General features: G+C 37.3%; 1 protein-coding gene across 4 annotated transcripts in view; it reads right to left on the reverse strand.

Annotated features, from left to right (window-relative positions):
• Window positions 1–23,508, reverse strand: part of LOC144962608 (synaptosomal-associated protein 25-like) — a 75,077-nt gene that overhangs the window by 34,952 nt on the left and 16,617 nt on the right. For 2 of the 4 annotated variants that reach the window (XM_078895696.1, XM_078895697.1), the window contains exons 3-4: window positions 2,605–2,646; window positions 1,605–1,653 (exon numbers count right to left, since the gene is read on the reverse strand). In XM_078895696.1, the coding sequence (XP_078751822.1) occupies window positions 1,605–1,653; window positions 2,605–2,646 (91 nt within the window). The remainder of the gene's footprint in view (window positions 1–1,604; window positions 1,654–2,604; window positions 2,647–23,508) is intronic. The other 2 variants (XM_078895694.1, XM_078895695.1) reach the window with 1 other exon arrangement.

Genomic DNA, 23,508 nt, shown 5'->3' on the forward strand with positions numbered 1-23,508 from the left:
AGTACAAAATCTGAGCCTATATAACACACAACAATAATATTGACACAACACCGAATAGTAAAAATGTGAGGGCATGCAAATAAAAAATATCGACAAATCAATAATGGACAATATCGTAATAAAAGAAAGTGATGAATATGTGTTATGGATGACGATTACAAAGTGTCGCTATAGAACTGACTGGAAGGTATGGATGGGGGAGGCATACTTTGTAAAAACACATTCACAAAATTTTGACCAGTAAAAACTCGTCCTCCAAATAGCGATCGATTACAATGAATGTCCCCTCATCCTGTCAAAAACCGGAAGTCTCAGTCCCCGGGTTGAGAGTCATTCACAAGGTGAAGGTCATTTAAATCGATTGATATTTGAAGAACGAGTTTTCTGGCCAAAATGTTATAAACGCGTTCTTGTTTTTTGTTGTTGACTCTCTCTCTCTCTCTCTCTCTCTCTCTCTCTCTCTCTCTCTCTCTCTCTCTCTCTCTCTCTCTCTCTCTCTCTCTCTCTCTCTCCTTTTCTCCACAGAGTATATCAGTACTAACTTCGCCTAAATTTGAGATCCATTAATCAAAAGATAAAGTAAACAATATTCTGTATTAAAATTATATATCATATATAATTGATGAATTTTTACAATTCAGAATTCTTTTTCTTTTTTTTTTTTTAATGTTGAGGATGATGATAACGTTGGCGATTATGTCTACATCATCAAAATATTTAAACATAAAATGAATTAAGATCTTACAAGTAAGGCAAGTTTCGGTCGGTCCCAAACCCTTCCTAAACTCATTACTTTTACTGCCGGGTGATATGTTAATTTTCTTTTTAATTAAAAAAAAAGTTCTTTTAAATAAAATTTCCATCTCCATTATTTTAAAAACTTTTATCAACGATGAAATGTTATACCTGGGAAGATTGCGAGTAGCACTAACTTATATTTATTTTTGTTTTAAACGACGTTCTTGTTTTAAATCGATCTTTCAACAATGCATTGAGGGTTTGAGTAAATAAAAAGCATCGTGTGGAAACGTGAAACCAAATCGATGCTATCATTATACATAGATAGATTACACCATGATAATAATATGATATCTTGCCGATAATTATAATTATCGATACCCGTCAATTCTATAACGACACTTTAATAAGCTAATTTTATACACAATGCCTGTGGCCACGTGAAGAAATCTGATATTTTATATCTTAAAAAAAATAAATAGATAAATTAAAAATAAAGAAAATGGAGAGATTTTACTGTAATAAATGTAGTACTCGCAAGTCGTACTTTCTTCATGTTTTGGAGTTTGCGTCAGTTAGTAAAATTAAAAAAAAAAAAAAAAAGAATTAAAAACAAATCTTGTTGCATTTTTTTCCCCGAACACAAGCTTCTCCAAATTTAGGTTTCCGCTATTCTCGATTTTCAATAATCTCAACTGTATTTAAAAAATGTGAGTCAACAGGTTCATGCATTTGGCCACAGTGTTTGTCTACAACATCGACGACAATGGTAAAATCAAAAGTCAATAAGTAAATAAAAAACGAAAAGAATATAAATATATATAAACGACACGTGACTTAGAAGAAGAGACGTGGTCACAACTCACCGCCCTGCTCGTCCAACATAACTAGAGTCTTGATACCAGCTTCCTTACTCTATAAGAGTCACAGAGTTGGGTAAGCCGGGAAGGTGGATAGGTTAAGTATAAAAGATGAAAAGATGGATGGGTGGATTTAGAGTGATGCTGTTTGAGAGAAGGCGCTTGTGACACTTGTAGGTAAGTCATTTCAGCGCAAGATTATAGCAGTAGGATGATGGAGTGGCCTTACAATATATATTTAGAGTTCAGCGTCAACAATATATTATTATAAGAAGTAAAACGGGGAAATTGCTTTAAACAGCATAGGTAGAACCCTAGTGTATCTCTTGAGACATGATTACAAAATATATTATTTATTATAAGCAGTAATAGTAAACCAGCAAGAGAGATGATTTACAACTGGAGAAATATCCCACATGTCTCCCTCCTCGCAAAGTGCCCCAACCAGGGCCTAGGCGAAACCAATTACTCTCCTCCTTTCAGATAAGATACAGAAAGCTCCGCATAAGAGGATTTATTCCAAAAGCAGAGGAAGGGAACGTATCACACTGCGCACCTAATTCTTCACATGCTCAATGACTTGCGGGCTTGACATTGATTAGGATTGCAAACTTCTTTGACAAGGGTGTTTATCTCTCACTACAGATGGATTGTGTGAGAGGTAGGAACAGGAGGAAAATACCCCAGAAGCTAGACGGTCTGACATGGGGCGCTTAGCCCAGAAGCTATCGACTAGACCAAAATGCCGGTCGTTGACCAACATATTCCCAATGTCTGTCATAAGAAAACAATTCCAAACGTATATATATATATAACATTTTGTTTGGTGTAAGACCATTGCATAGCATTAGGTGACTGAATAGATTAGAACAGAAACATTGGCATTCATATAATTTGTGGATGTAATATAACAAAAGAAATGAATTTGGATACAATACGATCATTATTAACAATGAAATCAATCATGATTCATATGACAATTAGTTGTAGAAGGACGAATTCTTACCTCCTCGCACATAGCCAGCATACGACGGGTGCTTTCCAGGGACTGAAAGAAAAAGAAACAAAAAAAAAAAAAATAAAGCTATTAGGAGGGTTCCATCTATCATTTAATGAAGTTGTATTGGAAAAGCAAACAAACAAACAAAGAAAACAAAACAATATCAATTTAAATAACAAACGCAAAAAAACAAAACAACAACAACAAACAAACAAACAAAACAACAACAACAACAACAACACCCCCTCCCCCCAACAAACAAACAAACAAACATACAAGAATACAATAATCTAAGATTTGTTAAACTAGTATGTAAAACACAGCTCGAATTTCTTCTATGTGTTCTTTTCATCTATATTTGCTAATTCATCGAGCACCCCCAAAAAAGATTTCACGATTTATCCCTTGATACAGCCTCCCAAGTTTGTATTCTTATTCGTAAATTTCTTTACTTCTGAAAACACCGAAGCAGGGTTATTCTTACGTGGTAACACCTCAACACGGTGACAACGCGTTCAGCCAACCAATCTTCCTTAACTTCGATAAAAAATTTTCCCCGGCCAAATAAAGTTCTGCAACAACTAAATTATGATCTTTCTCAGATAAAGAACAGAGGATTTAGTAAAAAATGCAGTCTGAAGGGTGGGAAATATGCACGGTTGATTGATGGAAGCAAATAAAAGCTTTGTTCACGAGGGTATGAAAGGCAGACGGTGACAGAATCAATTAATAATTGGCCTCCATAAAAAAATAAAACAAAAAAAACAAAACAAGGTTTTTAGAGAGCAATATCCATTAAATGTGCTCAAAGCGCTTTACACAGAGTACCTGGCTAACAGCAACCGGTAACAAAAAGAACGAGACATGACGACTGTCAGGCGATAATCCAATTTTTTCCCCGACAGAGACAACGCTGTTAACGCCCTGGTGCTCCGTTTACATCTGAGTACGGTGAGAGAATGTGAGTAAAGAGCCTTTTCCAAGGACTCAACTATGCGCCGAGCGAGGCTCGAACCAAGGACCTTACGATCCGAAAGCGAGTGTCATACCACAAGATCACATAGCCGTAAAATAAAAAGGGTTTCAGCAATGACATCTACTCATGAAAAATGCTAATGAAAGTAATATATCAAATGACGCCAAGCAGAATGGATGACAACCAGAAGGTCCCTTATCTTATGAAATAACGAAAGGAATCGAAAGGCACTTCAAAATATTGTGAAATAGACACTTAAAACTAAAACTAATCTGACAAATCTACCTCCCCTGAAACACATTTAATGTCTCTCAGTACATTCAGATAAGCATACTTCGAGCGATATCCACCATTATTACAAATCTGGGATTGCATGATAATACCATATTATCGATAATCACTACCTTTACTCACAACATTCACGATCAAATATAATAATAAGTAAAAGTAAAAGATAAAAAATCTAAAGGTAAAAAAAAAGAAGAAAAGATTAAAATGTACTCTTGTAGAAGAATAGATGACAACCAAAAGGTCCCTAATCTTATGAAAGAACGAAAGGAATCGAAACACACTTCAAAATATCGTGAAATAAACAGCATTCTAACTAATCTGACAAATATACCTCCACTGAAACCCATATAATTTATTGCCTCTCATTACATTCAGACCGACATGCTTTGAGCGATATCCACCATCGTGTTATTATAAATCTGCTATTGCATGCTACCACCATATATCGATATTTACTACGTATATTCACAGCATCCGTGATCATACAATAAAATAGGTCAAAATCAAAAGGAAACAAATACATAACAAGATTACAATGTACTCTTGTTGAGCACCACCCCCCCCCCCCCCCCACCCACATATAATATATATATATAAATGCTTACTACCTTAATTCACAGCATTCACGATCATATAAAATAATAAGTACAAGGAAAAGAAAAAAATCTAACGGTAAAAAAAAAAAGATTAGAATGTACTCTTGTTGAAGACCCCCCCCCCCCCCCCCCCACCACCACCACCAATTCTAAGCCTTGCGTCACGATATCATTATAATCAGCGTGATGAACGTCCATTTATCACAGTTATCCCGCCTTTATCCTGAAGTTTTGCAACTATACTCATGGCTCATTGAGTAGTTACATCGAACAAATCATAGTAACAAGAGTAACCACAATGCTGCCGTACTCTGGAAAAAAGCCATATTTTAAAATTTGGCCAGAAAATTCGTCCTTCATATAACGATCGATTTAAATGCCTTTCGTCTTGGCAAAACTCTCAAACCTGGGACTTCGCCGATATTTGACAGACGAATTGGGATCCGTTGTAAAGCGATTTCTCCAAGTCGATAATGTGCTATGTAAAAAGCTCATGCTTCTTATTTTTTATATGCTGACAGCACCAAACGTATCTTAATTTTTACAAGATAGATTCGAGACGTGCTGCTCGCTCAGTCATTGACCCTATAAAGAAAATGTCGGTGTCAATCAAACACATGGGATCTCGAAGAATCAGAATTTGGCCAAGGAAAATGTATGAATATTGATGGAAAATAAGACAATTGTAAGGTGTCTCGATTCAGCCGTGAGGAGACGGTACCGACCAGCACGACCATCCAACACTGACAGGCATGGAATTACTAAATACTAAATAGCCATAACGATTATTCCAGAATAAAAAGATACCTTCTATTCTGCCGTATGTCAAATTTTGGCCAGAAAACTCGTCCTACAAATAATTGACCGATTAAATAGACTCTCGCCTTACCAAGGACTCTTAAACATGGGACTTCGGGAAGTCTCAGGTTTAATTTTTTTTTTGACAAGATGAGAGTAATTTTAATCGATCGATAATTGAAGGACTAAGATTTTTGGCCAAAGTTTAAAAAGTGTGTTTTTCGTTTTGGGTTGGGGTTTTTTTTTGTGTGTGTTTTTTTTTTCAGTCTCCGGAAAATAAGCAACAGTTAAACAATTCCAGCCGTTATGACTTGTACAACCATGGTACTCTGGGTGATCGAAATCAGATATTACAATTCAAACGGCACAATCTCGGAACTGAACATGATGCCAAAACATGGAATTTTTAGCTTAACCTGTTAAATCTTTTTGTAAGTAAAAATACGGCACAATGTCGGGACTGATATATATACGAGGGCTCTTTCAGAAATAACCGAAAAATGCCCATTGCTCAGCAACCAGTGGAGATTTTTTAATTCTGTAAACGACATGATATTCCTTATTTCCTTACGGATATTCCCAGAAATTATGAAGTGCATCATTTTGCACAATGAATTTCTAGACGATTTTAAAGATGGCGGCCCGCCTTGAAACTTGGTCAAAGGAGGAAATCAGAGCTGTCATACGTTTTTTGAACGCCAAAAGTCTGAATCCTACCGAAATTCATAAAGAGCATGTTATAAGCCGTACACAAGTCTATCACTGGTGTAATTTGTTTGAAGCCGGCCATTCCGACTTGACAGACAGGGAAGGGAGAGGGCGTTCGATAACTGCGACGTCAGAAGACAATGTGAAGCGAGTTGACGAGCTTATTCGTCAAGACAGGAGGTTGAAACTTCATGAAATCGCAAGCAGTCTTGAAATTTCGGAAACTTCTGCCCATAGAATTGTATTTGATGAACTTGGCTACAGAAAAGTCAGCGCAAGACGGGTTCCTAAGCAATTGACAGACAATCATAAAGAACAAAGATTGGACATCTGCAGGGAACTTTTGAGAAGAAGCAAGAGCTCAAGCAGGGTTCACGGCATACTGCCAACGCCGGCGGAGACTTTCTAGGGTACGATGCGACTTTTCTTGACAGCATAGTCACCGGTGATGAGACTTGGTTGCACCATTGCACCCCAGAAACAAAGCAAGATTCGATGACATGGAAACATCCATCCTCACCTGTCGCGAAGAAATTCAAAGTCATGCGGTCAGCAAAGAAAATAATGGGAACTGTTTTCTGGGACAGTCGTGGTGTTATTCTGTTCGAAACCTTACAACCTGGAGAAACAATCAATGCTGCAAGGTACTGCCAAACTCTTGACAAGCTTATGGAGGCCATTCGCAGAAAGCGCCCAGGGCAGTTGACCAACGGGGTCATTTTGCAACACGACAACGCTACACCCCACACAGCACGAGTGACGCAAGGTTGGCTAGAGAAATATGGATGGGAGATTTTGCCACACCCACCACACAGTCCAGACCTCGCACCATCTGATTATCACCTCTTTGGGCCACTGAAACGTGAGTTGGCAGGAAAGCGCTTTGATGTCGATGAAGAGCTTGTTGACCATGTGCGGAAATCGCTACAAAACCTTGACGGAAATTTCTTCCGAGAGGGTATCTATTCCATGGTGTGGCGTTGGCAGAAGTGTGTTGACAGACTTGGCTGTTACGTAGAGAAATGAAAGACGAGTCAAGGTATGAACACGTGCAAGAATTTTGTTGATAGCATAAAAAACGCGGATTTTACAGGCATTTTTCGGTTAATTATGAAAGAGCCATCGTATAATGATGCCCAAACGTGGAATTTCTAGCTCATCTTGTTACATTTGTGTTAGTACATACGCATGCTTTCACTGAGATTGAGTTTTGCTTTGTTTTGTTTCTTCTTTTTTAAAACTTAAACAAACATTTAGTCTCTAATTCTTGTTATTTAAAATTTAGAATCGATTTTCGTCTGGTCACTTCGATAGACCGGATTTCACCAGCTTGACGTGGTGGGTTTCATTTTGCTCGCTAAGAGGCCTCCGCTCCAAATTCTTTTCTCTATGTGTTTATGGGTGCTCGTGTTTCTCGTTCTCATTGTGTGTGTGTATGCGGAATAGAGAAACAGTGATAGATAGATAGCTAGATAGATAGCTAGAGAGAGAGAGAGAGAGAGAGAGAGAGAGAGAGAGAGAGAGAGAGAGAGAGAGGTGGAAGATTGTAGTTAACGCGAAGTGATAAATAGCTGATCTTTATCAATGTAATTATACAGAAAGACTGCATTCGGAACTGCTTGTTATCCGCAAGTTCTCAACATCATCCCTCTCTCTCTCTCTCTCTCTCTCTCTCTCTCTCTCTCTCTCTCTCTCTCTCTCTCTCTCTCTCTCTCTTCCCCCTCCCCCGTCTCTCTCTGAGAATGGGTGGTGGTCTGAGCTATTCCTAATCTTGTAATGGCATGGGACAAAGACAGGTCAATAATATATATGAATTAAACACGCCAGTTAGTTTTGTTTTCGGCGACATCATCGAAGAAGGCTAACGGGTTGGCAAAAAGCCAAAATTAACAAACAAAAGCGGAAGCAGTAGCATAATAATAATACCATACATAATAACCATGGCGTAATGACATGACGCCCCGTTGCATTATTAAATAAAAATGTAATCATTATCAAGTGAAGATCCACGGATGCCGCTCGAGGGGGATGGAGGTTGGGAGGGGGGGGGGGGGGGGCTCCAATTTCAATGCTTTTACGGAGTTGTTACGCAATTCCTAAGGGGACAAAACCATCATGGTGGTCAACGCCAAACGGCTGAGAGAGGTCATTGACAATGGCCAATGTCCGGCAAATGTCATCCAGCTAGGATGAAACTATACTTGCACAAAACCGTCGTTCTCTGTTATCCCCCCCTCCCCCCCAACCAATAGACACACTAACACACACACACACACACACACACACACACACACACACATTTTGGCCGGAAACTTAAGTAAAAAAAAAAACAAAAACAAAAACGCTTTGATAACGCGCAATATACACCGAATTCGCTAGAAATCCTTGTAAAGGTTCCCAAAGTCAACAGCAACACCTAACATGCAGAACGAGGCAGGACACTTTGAGGATGCTGTAATATTTTCTCGATAGAGACAGTGCTGCGGCCAAGAACTCATTTTACACCTGAGTACAGAGAGGGAATATGAGTAAAGAACCTTTCTAAGGAATGAACTTAGAGCCCTCCACATCGGGATTCGCACCCATGACTTGCAGATCAGCGACCGAAATTCATACCTTAAGATCACAAAGCCGAATATCAAACTTACTTCAAACACCGATTGGCATTTAATGATCCTTCCCCTACTTTAGTCACGACCTTAGATTATGCCCTTCGCTGTCTTATAACCCCCCGGTCTGGTCTGATCATTTTTAGAATATTGAGATGAGACAATAGACAAAATCAATCGCTTTGGAACCAACGGTGGTTGACACTTTTTTCTTCATCATCCCATAGCCTTTCTTTCTTCTTAGTTTTTAGAATACATTATGTTGCATTATTCTTAAATAACTGGTGTTGAAAATGATGTGTTTTGATAACACTCAAAAGATTTAGATCTATATGAATTGCAAAATCTGTATTTTTATAAAACGTTTATATATTAAAACATTTCCCAAATTCGAACCGATACTGTCAACGATATTAGGATGATGTTGGTTATCCTAGAATTTAATTATACTGTTATTATTTTTATCAGCGGGGTGTTTAAAGCAATATTCTGTATATCGCTCGGCCTTGGTATGAAGGCGGCGGTGTTTGGCATGTCACTAATGTAGACACGATCTCCCGAGGGACACCCGTCACCATTCTTGATTGTCAGTACTTTACAAGTTGATTGTTCTATCCCGAGGGAATTGCCAATCTACGGGTATGAAGAGAACATTTTTAAAGTATCCAAATTGTTTTATCTTCGAAGTAACATCATCTATATGTCACGAAACATTAATTGACAGATCTCTCCAGATGGGCCCTGTCTTCTCCACATTCTCAAAACTTGTATAAATATTATCAAGAATTGGGACATTCCCTATAGTAATTCTCTCTTTTTTAAAGCTGTTCTGCTGGGCCCGATCGACACACCAAGTCCCACTCAATAAATTTGCCGACTTTTTGGCGATGACATTCGTCGAAATTGTTTGGATAAATTTAATGTCAGCGTTCTTGAGTTAGATATGGATAGCATCGTTAAATGCTTCCATTCATGTGAGAGTTTTCCATTGGAGAAGACGTCACTTAAGCTTAAATCAGTTCGAGAGGCCTACACAAATGCGTGCTGATATTGGGGGACAAATTCTATCTGCATAGGCTGTTGTGCCACCATTTAACTTTCTGTTTATAACGGAACCAAATTAAAAAAAACAAAAACAAAAACAAAAAAAAAAAAAAACAAAAACAAAACGGGTTCCTGTCCTGGAAAAGAATGTAGGGTCTAGATATATCTCCTGTAGCTTGGCACAGTCCTAGGTTATTTCGTATTCGTCTCCTCTGCCGAGATACAGGCGCAAGGTGTGTGGGGTGTCCAATAGTATCAGTCCGTCTTTGTTCATTTCCTCTTCCCAAAGATATTAGAAGCAAGACCGTAATTTGACGAGCATTTCAAAAAAAAAAAAAAAAAAAAAAATCAGCTGTACGGATTCTTGGATTACAACTCAACAAGACAAATTCAGTCCGTTAAAATCGCAATTAAATAAACACTCAACAAGATAGATTAATCAAATGCCTTGAGACCTCTGCGGCGGCACATCTAATTCGTATAATTGCTATGACAGTTATAATAATTAGACCTGTAAATGAGCTCTATAAAAATTGACTGAAACTGAAACTCTCCGTAATTCGTCGTAGCGGTAAAATCCAAAGAATCAAAATGAAAGGTAACCAGCAAGCTCACTTGAGCAAAGCAATGGCAGAAAACTAAATTGCGAGGGAATTAATTAGGCTACTTACCATTGTTCCTTGTAATTAGGTACCCAATCAGTGAAGAAACTTAGAAACGGTCAACCAGTTTGTTTACAACATGAGGTAATCGAGCTGTGCTTGTAGCAATCATTTAACTTTCGATTTGAAAGTGTCTACATAACGAACTTCCGGTGTTTCGAATTTTTCTTTCTCATACTTTTCCTGTCCTTCAAGTAAATGTGGTCAATTTTGGCTTAGACGAAACAGTGAAATTTATCGCTCGGCGGCTCAGTTAAAATTGGCTACGACAGGTTTCGAAAGTGAAAAAATAATTTCACAAAGGCTGTGTGAAAATACACTGGGGTGTGTTCAAACACGGCAATTCTAAAAAGCGTCGCTTAGCCTTGGCAATATATATCCATCATTAATATAAACGGCCCATGAGCTATGCGTGGGGCTGTGGAACATTCCTAGTTAACTTTACAGTCAATCGACTACGATTCATGAATTCTTTCTTGATTCATTTCTTTCTTCCCTTTTTAAAAATATTTGAATTTGACGAATTGACTGATTTCAGTTAATTGACTGAGAATTTACAGGTCTAAATAATATATCCTCTAGAATCTTGATAAAAAGCGATTCCATAAAAACACAAACCCATATTCTCCTGAGCAAGACAATCTAGACGTCTAGCCCCCAAAAAGAGGATTCAATGTCAGAAGCAGACGTTGACGATTGTTATAATATGACAGTGGGGATGAAAATTGTTAATTAATAATAATATAGTGTTACATAGTTCGAAAATCCACTTGATTTAGTACGAAAATTCAGCGGTTTAAAGGTCAAAGACCACATTTACGAAATTCTATCGTAAATCAGTGGAAACAAAAAAAGATAATATTTGTAACACAATTCGGAAATTGGGCTAAGAGGTAGAATGATCAATTTTACTGCTGTATAATGACTAACATTCCTCTCAACGTCGCCGCTGCTTAAGACAGATCTTAAATACCCATTCAATACCTGCTGAGAAGATCGGCCACGACGAAAAAGAAAAAAAGAAAAAAAAAAAAAAAAAAAAAGAAGCTGGTTGGACATGGAATCTAATTCAATTAGTTGAAGTTGGGACGAGGGTGCGCTAATAGTACACTACTTCGATGCCAAAACAAGTGACATAACTGCAACACCACAGAATCTCCCACCAAAATGTCAAATCATACGACCTTCATCTATTTATTCGTATACCAATAAACTGGCGTTCTTGGGGATAACTCGTATTTGAAAATTTGGCCAGAAAACTCGTCCTTTAAAAATCGATCGATTTAAATCACCCTCATCTTGGCAAAAAAAACCTCTCAAACCTGGGACTCCGCGGGAGTTCCAGGTTTGCGAGTGGGTCATTTCAACCGATCGATATTTGAAGGACGAGTTTCCTGGTCAAAATTTTACATACCAGTTGTTGTTTTTGTTTTTTTTTTTTTTTAGATACTGCAGTTAAAGTAAATTTCAACAACACTCGTCGATGATGGCATGACCAGCTGATAGGGTCTGAGCACATTATTGAGTTGTAGGACGGTGTCAATAATTCATTAGACTTAAAGCTGTCGTGGGATGGTCCATATTGATTTATTGATAGATTGCGCCACTATTAGCATCATTCGCACACGACGTGTCATACACTCATGCTCAAACGAGATTCCCAAACGTCAAAATGTGCGGTGCTATCCAGTGAGAAACAGACCGGTCTCGTCATCTGGGTGGGACTGTGTTAAGACGCTTCACTGGAGCAGACATTAATTTGTTTTAAATAAAAGTTATTATACTAGGTTTTAGCCGAAAAGTCTTGACGCCAGTCGGAATATTTCTGATAATCGACGGAAAACCCAGTTTTCAGATTGTTTTACAAGATATGGGTGGGTCATTTTCATCGAACGCTATTTGAAGGACGAGATTTCAGGCCAAATGTTAATAATGTGTTTTCACAGAGTACGACACTATTTATTGTAATTATATCGACGCTTTATGCTTTTATCAATTCTCACTCAAAAGCTTTTTTTAAAAAAAACTGCTGAAAGAAGGAAGGAGGACTCTCAGACGGAACCAAGTACAACAGTATTGATAAGAACGAGCACAGCGCTACGAGCGACAATCACCGACATGTTTTTTTGTTGTTTTTTTTTTTTATCGCGGTGGAATTGTCAGGATGAACTTTTCCCCCAGTAATGAACTGCAAAAATACCCAAGAAACATGCATAATATTGATTAGGACTGATAAGCTAATGGCAGACATAACAAAGCAATCAAATGAAACAAATTTATGACAAACAATAAATAGCGTTATTAGAGTTTCCATTATCGACATAAATATTATATGTGACTCACGGTCTCAAAATCGGTATTAGGTCAGAGTGATGAATCCTATGCCAAAAATCGGAATTTGGAGTGAAACAGGTTGGAATGACAAAACTGGAGACTTCGGTAGTGAGAGAAACCCGATTCATTCTTCTCAACAGGGATAATTCATTGAAATGAAATTGTGTCATTTAGATTATAAAAAGTCGTCCCCATACATAGCTCTTATTGAACACAGGAGACATGCTTTTGTTTTTAATGGTTTTACGGCGCTTGCAACACATTTAGGTCATATCAGCGCCAGTACAAAGGAAGAATATTGGATAGTAAAACTATTCTCGATGTACAATTAAAAGACTGTGAGGAAAAAGTAAGACAAGAGGAAATGCTTCAAATAGAGAACAGATGTAGATCACAATAGCACACTATCCGTGTACTTAGTTTGTGATCACCTAAAAGTTTCCCTACCCAGCCAAGAACTCCGACCAGGGTCAGGACAAAACTAAGTAAGCTCATTCCAAGACGAAGACAGAAAGCAAATGGAAAACAGATACAGGGGAATGGATGACACAGCAAGTACCTCCCTGCCCACTATGGGAGGTTGGGATCCCTACCCAGGAACACAGATGATTACCGATCAAAGCTTGGTGGTAGATTGAGATGCTATATCTTAGAATTAGATTGGTGATAGATAGTCCTTCAGATTCTGGATTGTTTTTTTTTTTTTTTTCATTATTCAACGCAGAGAAATAGTTGAAAACAAAATTAATCCTTAAATCTTCAAAAATCTAAGAGCATTATGGAAACGACATTTTGACAAATCCCAAAATACTATTCCACTTGAACACAAGAGATAGACTAAAATTAAGATTAGCCAGCTAAGAACCGGGTTAGCCCGACATAACTATGCTCGGCGTCGAACCATTTTCATGAGCAATATTATTCATAATTTATCACTGGCACAACATGCATGTTAATTGCTTTCGAACGGGTCGCCAACGCAACAGGGTTATAAGCAACACATAAAAACAATTGCAAAAAGGTCAGACACAATCGATATAAATTTTTATCAACATAAACACATAAGCGTACGCCACAAATCAACATATACAAAAAACAAACACACATACATACATACATACATACATACATACATACATACATACATACATACATACATACATACATACATACATACATACAGAGATAGATAGGTAGGTAGGTAGAGAGGTAGAGAGAGAGAGAGAGAGAGAGAGAGAGAGAGAGAGAGAGAGAGAGAGAGAGAGAGAGAGAGAGAGAGAGAGAGAGAGAGAGAATCAGATAGAAAGAGGAATTTATAGACATACATGCATACACGAAGAAATACCAACAGATAGCTTGATAGATAGATAGATAGATAGATAGATAGATAGATAGATAGATAGATAGATAGATAGATAGATAGATAGATAGATAGATCAATTTGATAATTACTTCATTGGTGCCGTCCTCAATTTGCTGTTTCAACTGAGCTGCCTCTCCACCCTCTCCCTCCTCATTCGTCCCTCCTTCACCGCCACCACCACCATCTCCTCCTCCTTCTTCCTTTTCGTTGCTGCTCATCTTTTACTTAACTATCCGAATGAACACCAAAACAGACCTCTTGGTCAACAGAATATACCTCTCCAAATGAAATAAACAATTGGAGGTTAACCCAGAGGACGACGCATTAGTTTCTATTCTAGTGCACATCCAGACGAAAATCGCATCATTTTTTTCTCGTTTGGTTGAAGACTTCACTTTTAAAGACAATGATCCAATTCAGAAATTTCCTCGAAAAACTAGAATGAATTATAATAATATTTCTCTCATAATCATTATATCGATGCTTGAAAATAATTATATAAAGGTATAACAGGAAGAAAAAGAAAGGTTCGTAAATTTGTCTGGGTGTTTTTTGGGGATGAATTTATATTAAAAACAAATAATATGAGCGGAGTATGAAACTAACCTAAGTCCATGGAAAAGAAAGGGAAGGCACTGAGATACAACATATTCCGCAGAGAATTGTCACATCACGATGGAGACTGGAGGAAACTTGTCTTGAAAAGTGAAAGCCATTATTGCTAGTTAGAAAAGGTCAAATGTCAAATTAGTCTCTGTAAATCACTCCAGACGACAGTTTCATTACATTATGAAAGAGGCGAGTGCTTGAAAGAAAAACACGTAGTATGTACCGACAATAAATAAATAAATAAATAAATAAATAAAATAAATAAACAAATAAATAAATCAAACAACGCTATTCCTTTTTTTTTTAATTTTGTTTTTAGTGGTTTTATGTTGCTTGCGACACTTTAAGGTGATTTTAGCGCCAGAAAAAAGGGAGATAGTAGGAAAGAAGGTGTAGATCTGAAATTGAAAGCACCGAAGTAAAAATGGACTATTTTCTCTCTCTCTCTCTCTCTCTCTCTCTCTCTCTCTCTCTCTCTCTCTCTCTCTCTCTCTCTCTCTCTCTCTCTCTCTCTCTCTCCTCTCAAAGAAAAGAAAAGAAAAGAAAGAATCAAAGAAAGAAAACGAAAATATACATTTAACTACCTCCCTCTCAGCTAAGGATCCCTGCCAGAGCTAGGAAAAAAAATCCCATGAGCAATGACAATCCAGAACAAAGACAAGAGCAGCATAGAAAGGAAAAACATATGAGAGTATAGAAGACACAACAAGAGACCTCCTGCCCTCCTTGGGAGGTCAAAAGACCCCAACCAAGAATCTTAACTCTCTCCTTACCAGCTATTTTTAGAATTTCCACCGAAAATTCACTCCCACCCAACACAAAAAATAGACTTTTCTTACTCAAACAAAAAAGTAACACTGAGCTCTACAACACAGTGTTTGGTATTTATTATAGCTGTAATCAAAGCATTTCTTTAAATTGTGTGATGTACAAGAGAAATCAGAATGAGAAAATTGTTGGTTGCATCGTAACGAGTGTGACAATTTCTCTATCGTCGGTAAGGAGAGGGTTAATGATCATATAATTTTTTTTTTTACGTGTGATGTCATTTCTAATCAGCATGTCGGACTGGAATAAACGTGTAGATTGCAATCGATCAAAAACAATTATGTAACACATTAATTATTTAAAACGGTCTTTTCTTTTCTTTTTTTTTTTTTAACTTCCTCAATGCAAAGCGATGCTGTTATTCTATCGACGTTCTGTCCAATTCAATTCGTTTGCATAAATCAAGAGAGGAGGAGGAGGAAGAAAAGCATTTCTTCTCGAATTCGCGGATATTGACTGAATATATATTTTAAAGCTCTAATTGTCAAAAAGATGTAAATTTCTCAAGAGTAGGTTGCCGGTCTGCTTTCTAAATGGAAATTGGGCTCGGAAATCGCATTGCGTCCATCCGAATCCCACTGTTATTTACCACAAATACAATATGAAAAATAAATCGAAAAAAGAAATAAAGGGCCTGATTGTAATAGTCTTTAATTCCCAGCAAATTGTGCGGGTTCTTCACTAGTTTTAAGAAAAAAAAAAAGTAAACGGAAAGTCAACTCTTGTTTGTTTTGTTTTTAAGGATTTTACGGTGCTTGCAAAAGATTAAGGTCATGCCAGTAAAAAGGAAGAAAATGGAATAGTAAAAAGTTCTAGAATTACAATTAAAGCACCCAAGAAAAGGTAAGACAAAGGGAAACGGTTCGAATAGGAAACAGATGTAGATTCCAAGAGCACACCATCAAAGTACTTAGATCACCTAAAAGTCTCACCCAGACACCAGCACAAGATCCCACTAAGAGGAATACACTCAAATGTTTAGAAATCATATGTTACAAATACAAAATTAAAAAAAAATATAACACAGAGATGATTTACAATAAAAAAATAAATCTCCTAAAACTATAGCTATACATTCGACTGTTTCCCTCTAAGCCAAGGACTTCGGCCAGGGTCAGGACAAAACTAAGTAATCTCATTCCAAAACAAAGACAGAAAGCAATTTGGAAAACAGATATATAGGAGATAGAAGACACAGTAAATGCCTCCCTGCCCATTATGGGAGGTCAGCAACTCCACCCAGAAAGTCAACTCCGTATTGAATAAAATTACAACAACACGAACAACCAGTTAAGTTCTAAAATAAGCGTTTAGAAAACCACTTTACTCTTAATCTATAAATTCGAACTTTACGTTACTTGACGTCTCAGAACGGTATTACATTGAATCATTAAGGGGAATGATATCTGTATCTTTAAACTACAAACACATCAATAATAATAATAATAATAATAATAATAATAATAATAATAATAATAATAATAATAATAATAATAATAATAATAATAATAATAATAATAATAATAATAGAAAAAAAGAAGAAGAAGAAGAGAAGAAGAAGAAGAAACAAAGAGAAAAGAGAAGAAGAAGAAGAAACGAGAAGAAGAAGAAGAAGAGAGAAGAAGAAAAGAAAAAGAAGAAGAAGAAGAAGAAAAGTAAAAAAAAAAAAAGAAGAAGAAGAAGAAGAAGAAGAAGAAGAAGAAGAAGAAGAAGAAGAAGAAGAAGAAGAAGAAGAAGAAGAAGAAGAAGACGAACAACAACAACAACAACAACAACAACCCTAACAAAAACGATGAGTAACTGATGAGTGATTCCTGACATGATAAAAATCCCGGAGTCGAAAATTCATCCACGACTCTAAAACATTAACTAAAACTCCAAAACATCAAAGCAAGAATAAACTGGGAAGCCAGAACCACAACCACCACCACAACAATAATAATAATATCAATAATTTAAAAAAAAACAAAAAACACGCACTACACTCCTTAAAAATTGAATAAAATAAAAATGGACAATATCCTGCACCCAATTACGTTAATAACTAGTCATCACCATCACCACAACCAACCACCACCAACCAACCACACTGATATTATCGACATCGGTATCATCATCATCGCCGCCGCTGTACAAACTACGACATGGTCACACTCACACACAACATACACACTCACTCATTCACACACGCACGCGCGCATACACACACACATACATACACGCACACACACACACACACACACACACATACACACACACAGGGCGACGACATTCACGAATCCAGTAGGGGGTTCTTTTAAAACGACAAGAGAATGAATGAACAGCAACCACCAGTCACGGTTTGTCACATTCAAGCGAGCTCCTCATTCTTGTATGTTTATGCTGGTCACTTCCCATTATCACTATTCTCATATCGGTACCAACGCGGACGGTATCATCATCATCATCATCATCATCGTCGTCGTCGTCGTCACCACGCTTCCTGTTCTATTGACTCGCACTGCCAGAGATTCGGTACGGTACGGTTCCAGGAATCTACCTGACTCATCTACCCGTATGTAACTAATAATAGAATATGTACTTCTATCGCCTAAAACTGGTATTATTATGAGACTACTGAACTTCAAGGAAGTCCCAGGCTTGAAAGTTTTTGACTAGATAGGGGGTCATTTCAATCGATCGATATTTGAAGGACGAGTTTTCTAACGAATATTTAAAAAACGTAACTGTTCTTTCTTTCTTTCTTCCCACCCCCCCCCCCCCCCTTTTTTTTTGGGGGGGGGGGGGGGGGTCTGATATAATGACAAAAATAAGATATAAAAACACTTGCAGTGTTTCTATGAATCTATTTGGTGGAAATAAACTAGATGAAGAAAGTTATTGAGTTTATGGTCAAAATGGTCGATGTTTCGGAAATTAAAGTTGCTGATAAAATATGATAAAAGGAATTCATCGAATAGTTCGGCAACAGTTCGTGCTTGCGGTTTCGCAATTCCGAGTGATGAAACATCACACAACAACCTGACCAATCGCAATTCGCAATACCTAAATTAGACCTTAATCACTTTAGTTAATCAGCAAACTACAGTGGTAGATTATAATAATATATTGCGGAGGCTGGAAAAAATACATTTCAATGCAATCCGATCAGAGTCAGGTCGTACCATTACGAAATACGAAAGGAAATCGTTTTCTTCTCTTGCCTTTCTCTTGACCCGGCGTGTTTAGAATAACACCATAAAATGATACTTAGAAATGATAAACGTGTGATTTGGGCATATGCGACCAATAATAGAATATGTACTTGTATCGCCTAAAACTGGTATTATTATGTGCTCGACTGCACGGAAGTCCCGGATTGAGCGGTTTTGACAAGATAGGGGGTCATTTTAATCGATCGATATTTGAAGGACGAGTCTTCTCACGAAATGTTTTTAATGTAACTTTTTAGGGGGGGGGAGAGAGAGAGAGAGAGAGGGAGAGAGAGAGAGAGAGAGAGAGAGAGGGAGAGGGAGAGGGAGAGAGAGAGAGAGAGAGAGAGAGAGAGAGAGAGAGAGAGTCTGATATTATGACAGAAACAGGATATTGCGGAGGCTGGAAACAATAAATTTCAATGTAATCCAATCAGTCAGATCGCATCATTACGGAATACGAAAAGAAATCGTTTTCTTCTCTTGCCATTCTCTTGACCCGGCGTGTTTAGAAAAATACCATAAAATGATGATAAACGTGTGATTTGGGGGTCACGAGAGCTCAGTTGGTAGAGCACTCGCATCAAGCGAAAAGGGACCAAGATCGATCCCGGGTGCAGTCGAGAATTTTTATTTCTGACCTCCCTGTCCACCCAACAGTAATTGGGTAGCTGGCTGGGTCTGTTAGATCTGGTGAAAAGTACTATGCGATAGAATAGCGTCCTGTCTAAAGGATAGCAAGCAATTGCTATGTGTCCGTTTCACGCTATAGAAACGAGGATAAACTCCGGCTTCAAGGACCAATAGACCTAAAGAATAAAAATGTGAACCATCACCTCAAATCGGTACACTGTCGAGATGAAACGTGTGCCAAAGAGCGAATCTTACGTTGAAATTATTAAAGAAATTTTCGCACAAATAAAAAAAATAACAATAATAATAAAATCACCCTCAAGCTCTTCAGTGAAATACGACAGAGATTCAAATTTCAACCAAGTTTAATTTAATTTTTTAAAAACTATTTATTACATTTTGAGCACTTACATCATCCAAAAATAATACCAATAAGAAGCCTTGCGTTACATCTCTCTCTCTCTCTCTCTCTCTCTCTCTCTCTCTCTCTCTCTCTCTCTCTCCCCTCTCTCTCTCTCTCTCCCCCCCCCCCCCCCGCCCTTTAAAAAAATGTAAAATGAGCAGCTTTTTTCTCGTAAAAAATACATCAAGTGGCAATCTTAATTTATTTTTTTCATTTACAAAAAAAAAAAAAAAAAAAAAAAAAAAAAAAAAAAAAAATGAAAATGACGTCAAAATGTCATGTTTCCGATTTGAAATGCGATGATCACGCCAACAACAGATGCAGTGCAGCAGCCCGTACTGTCTACCGTACTCTGAAAACACAAATTCGTGTTTAAATTTTTGGACAGAAAATCACCCCTTCAAAATATCGATCGATTAAAATGACCTTCATATCGGGTCACTGGGACTTCGCGAAGTCCCAGTACGGAAGTTTTCGTCAAGATTAGAGTTGTTTTAATCGATCGACATTTGAAGGATGAGTTTTCTGTCCAAATAAAATTAAATAAGTGTTTTTTCATAGTATGACAGTATCAATCTACTCCCCCACAGAACAAGTCCAAGGACGAGCATGAGTTCATATGAACTCAAAATTATATGGTCGTGATAAAAGGATTCTAAATCAATTGTTTTTCTTGACAGCCAGACGACCACGCTATCATATTATATAACAAATGACTTAAATAATAATAATTATTATTATTATTAATAATAATAATAATAATAATAATAATAATAATAATAATAATAATATAATAATAATAATAATAATAATAATAATAATAATAATAATGATGATGATGATGATGATGATGATGATGATGATGATGATGATGATGATGATGATGATGATGATGATGATGATGATGATGATGATGATGATGATGATGATGATAATAATAATAATAATAATAATAATAATAATAATAATAATAATAATAATAATAATAATAAACAAGTCGAAACAGTATCACACCAGTTGGCGTGAGATTATGCGAGAGAGCGGAGAGATAATGATTCTGATATGTTGTTTGGCTTCGTGATGGCCTACTACTGGTATGACACTCGGCTCCTGAACTGTAGGTCCTCGATTCAAGTCATGATAAACTAAAATGAACTTTCATATTTGGCGTAATATTCACCGTTGTAATTTTATTAGACACCGAGTTTCATCGGAGTATCTATATCAACGTGAAATCCCCTGAATAAATGCGCAGCTTTGAGACTTGAACTATCCAATATCTATGACGAATCTTAAAGATCTTCTGGCCGATTTACTACAATCTCAAATGAGAACCTGAGAGTTAGAGCGGAGGTTGAGTTTCCGAGAGTCATTAAATGGAGAAGATGGCAATGGTTGGGACATGTCTGTCGCAGATTTACCGACGCATTGACAAGAAACGCTCTGCAATGGACATCCCAAGGAAAGAGAAAGCGAGGCCGCCCTAAGGAAATCTGAAGACGTACGTGGAAAGGGACCTAGAAAAGAGAGTTTCGTTCCTCTCGGCGGCCCCAGGAATCGCAGCTGACAGGACCAGATGGAGATCCCTTGCATCGCGGTCAAATGCCAGCACAGAGTGGATTGAGTGAATGAGTCTTGTGGTATGACTATTATCCTGCAACTCGTGGGTCCCTGATTCGAGACCCGATGTGAAGGGTGCCATGTTGGAATAATTGGAAAAGGTTATTTAACTCATATTCTTTCGCTGTGTTCATGTGTAAAATTAGTAGCTGAGCGTTAACAGTGTTGTCTCCGACGAAAAAAAAAATAATATCGCCTTCACTCAACCCTAACACCGACTATATCCGTAGTTTACCCGGGTTACTTTTACCCCATGTCTATTTATTACATTTTTATGAGACAAATTATAGGCGTAGTATCAAAGCTCTTTTAAAATGTTTTTTTTTTTTTTGTATGTTAATGATAGTTGAATAAAAATATCTAAATACATGCTCATTTTTAATACATTTTTCCAATTTTATAAGTAGCAAAAATATCTAGGATTGAGTGAGTTAAAGGCGTATGTCTCGTCCTACATGCAAACACGCATTGGTCACTTTCAGGTGATATTGCACTATATAAATGCTCAGGTTTTGCTATATGTTACAGCTGGCTAGTATTAGACCCATTAAAAGTGCTGGGAGTATATGTAGTGTATATTGTGCAACATAAAAGCTCATACTTTTCCAAACATAATATCTATAATTATATCCTTTTAAAAAACAGTGCCTGTTACGTTACAAATAAATCAAATTAAAACTAAAAATGATACCAGTGTAAAGCAGTCTTCTGTGCTGACACCTTTAATTTAATAGATAATATCATAGCAACGACCAAAGACATGGTGATAATATGTCTGATGAGATAAAATTATACGAAGTAGCCCCTCGACACTGTGTAAAAATAGATGGTATCATGATGCTGCTGATGATGAAAACGAAAACTGTAGTGGTGGTGGTGATGCTGCTGCTGCAGCTGATGATGATGATGATGATGATGATGATGATGATGATGATGATGATGATGATGATGATGATGATGGTTGTTGTAGTGGCGATGATGAGTGGTAAAGTGGTGGTGGTAGTGATGATGATGATGATGATGATGATGATGATGATGATGATGATGATGACGATGAGCAAAGTAACTGCACGAAGGTTTTGCTTTTAATAACTCACAACTTCTTTTCTAAATGGGATTTGGTCAAAGTTTGCACCGCCCTCTCCCCCAACATACATATAATATATATATATATATATATATATATATATATATATATATATATATATATATATATATATATATATATATATATATATATATATATACGACGGTGGAGACGCTATCGTCATCTTGTACCATGGATAGGTAACAGGGAGCGCATTGGGAATGAGAGCGAATATTAGACAATAATACTCAATAGTCACCTAGCGTGTCTTTCCTTGCCACCTCTTCCATTCTCAGACACATTGTCCACTCCCCATTCCAACCAACTACCCAGGTCAAGCACGTTCTCCAAAACTTTCATTAACATTTCATGCCTGAAGTTGGACCAGTAATTGGTCACGAGACGCAAACACAATAGATGGAAAAATAGACATTGCATGCAAGGGGGGGGGGGGGGGGGGGGGGGAAGAAGAAAAGAGAAGAAAAAGAAGAAAAAGAAGAAGAAGAAGAAGAAGAAGAAGAAGAAGAAGAAGAAGAAGAAGAAGAAGAAGAAGAAGAAGAAGAAGAAGAAGAAGAAGAAGAGTGAGAGAGAGAGAGAGAGAGAGAGAGAGAGAGAGAGAGAGAGAGAGAGAGAGAGAGAGAGAGAGAGCGCAACTGGATAACATTGAAAGAGTGGAGGAGCAAACATAAACTAAACATTATGTACTTTAAAGGCAGACCTGCCTACTGTTACGAAAAAAGTCGGAGAATTACGTAATTTTGGCTCCAGCTTTAGAACATTATGATTAATTCTAAGTCATTAAAACATTTTGAAAATGATAGTTGATGCCAGACTGCATAATTTGAAGGATTTTGAAGTGAGGGTAAAAATTGTTGATTTCTAAAGTTATCATAGCGACTGCAATTTTTATCTCTTAAAAATTACGAATTTTAAAATTTTCAAGCAGGCAGATCTGTAATGTCAAGGTTTGGTAGGCAGGACAAGAAGTCACCCCAATCAAAGACCACCAACAAAACCCAAGAAAGGAGCGCTGCCATTGACTATCCAACTCCCAAATGCATGCACACATTCAGTCATATTATTCTTCAAGTACAACAGCGGTACGGAATTCCCTCTCCGAACAACATGAGAAATTCTGACAGTTATATGAGAAATTTA

The sequence above is a fragment of the Berghia stephanieae genome, chromosome 1 (assembly GCF_034508935.2).
Source record: "Berghia stephanieae isolate SIO BIC M18660-M18661 chromosome 1, UCSD_Bste_1.3, whole genome shotgun sequence".
Taxonomy (NCBI): Eukaryota; Metazoa; Mollusca; class Gastropoda; order Nudibranchia; family Aeolidiidae; genus Berghia; species Berghia stephanieae.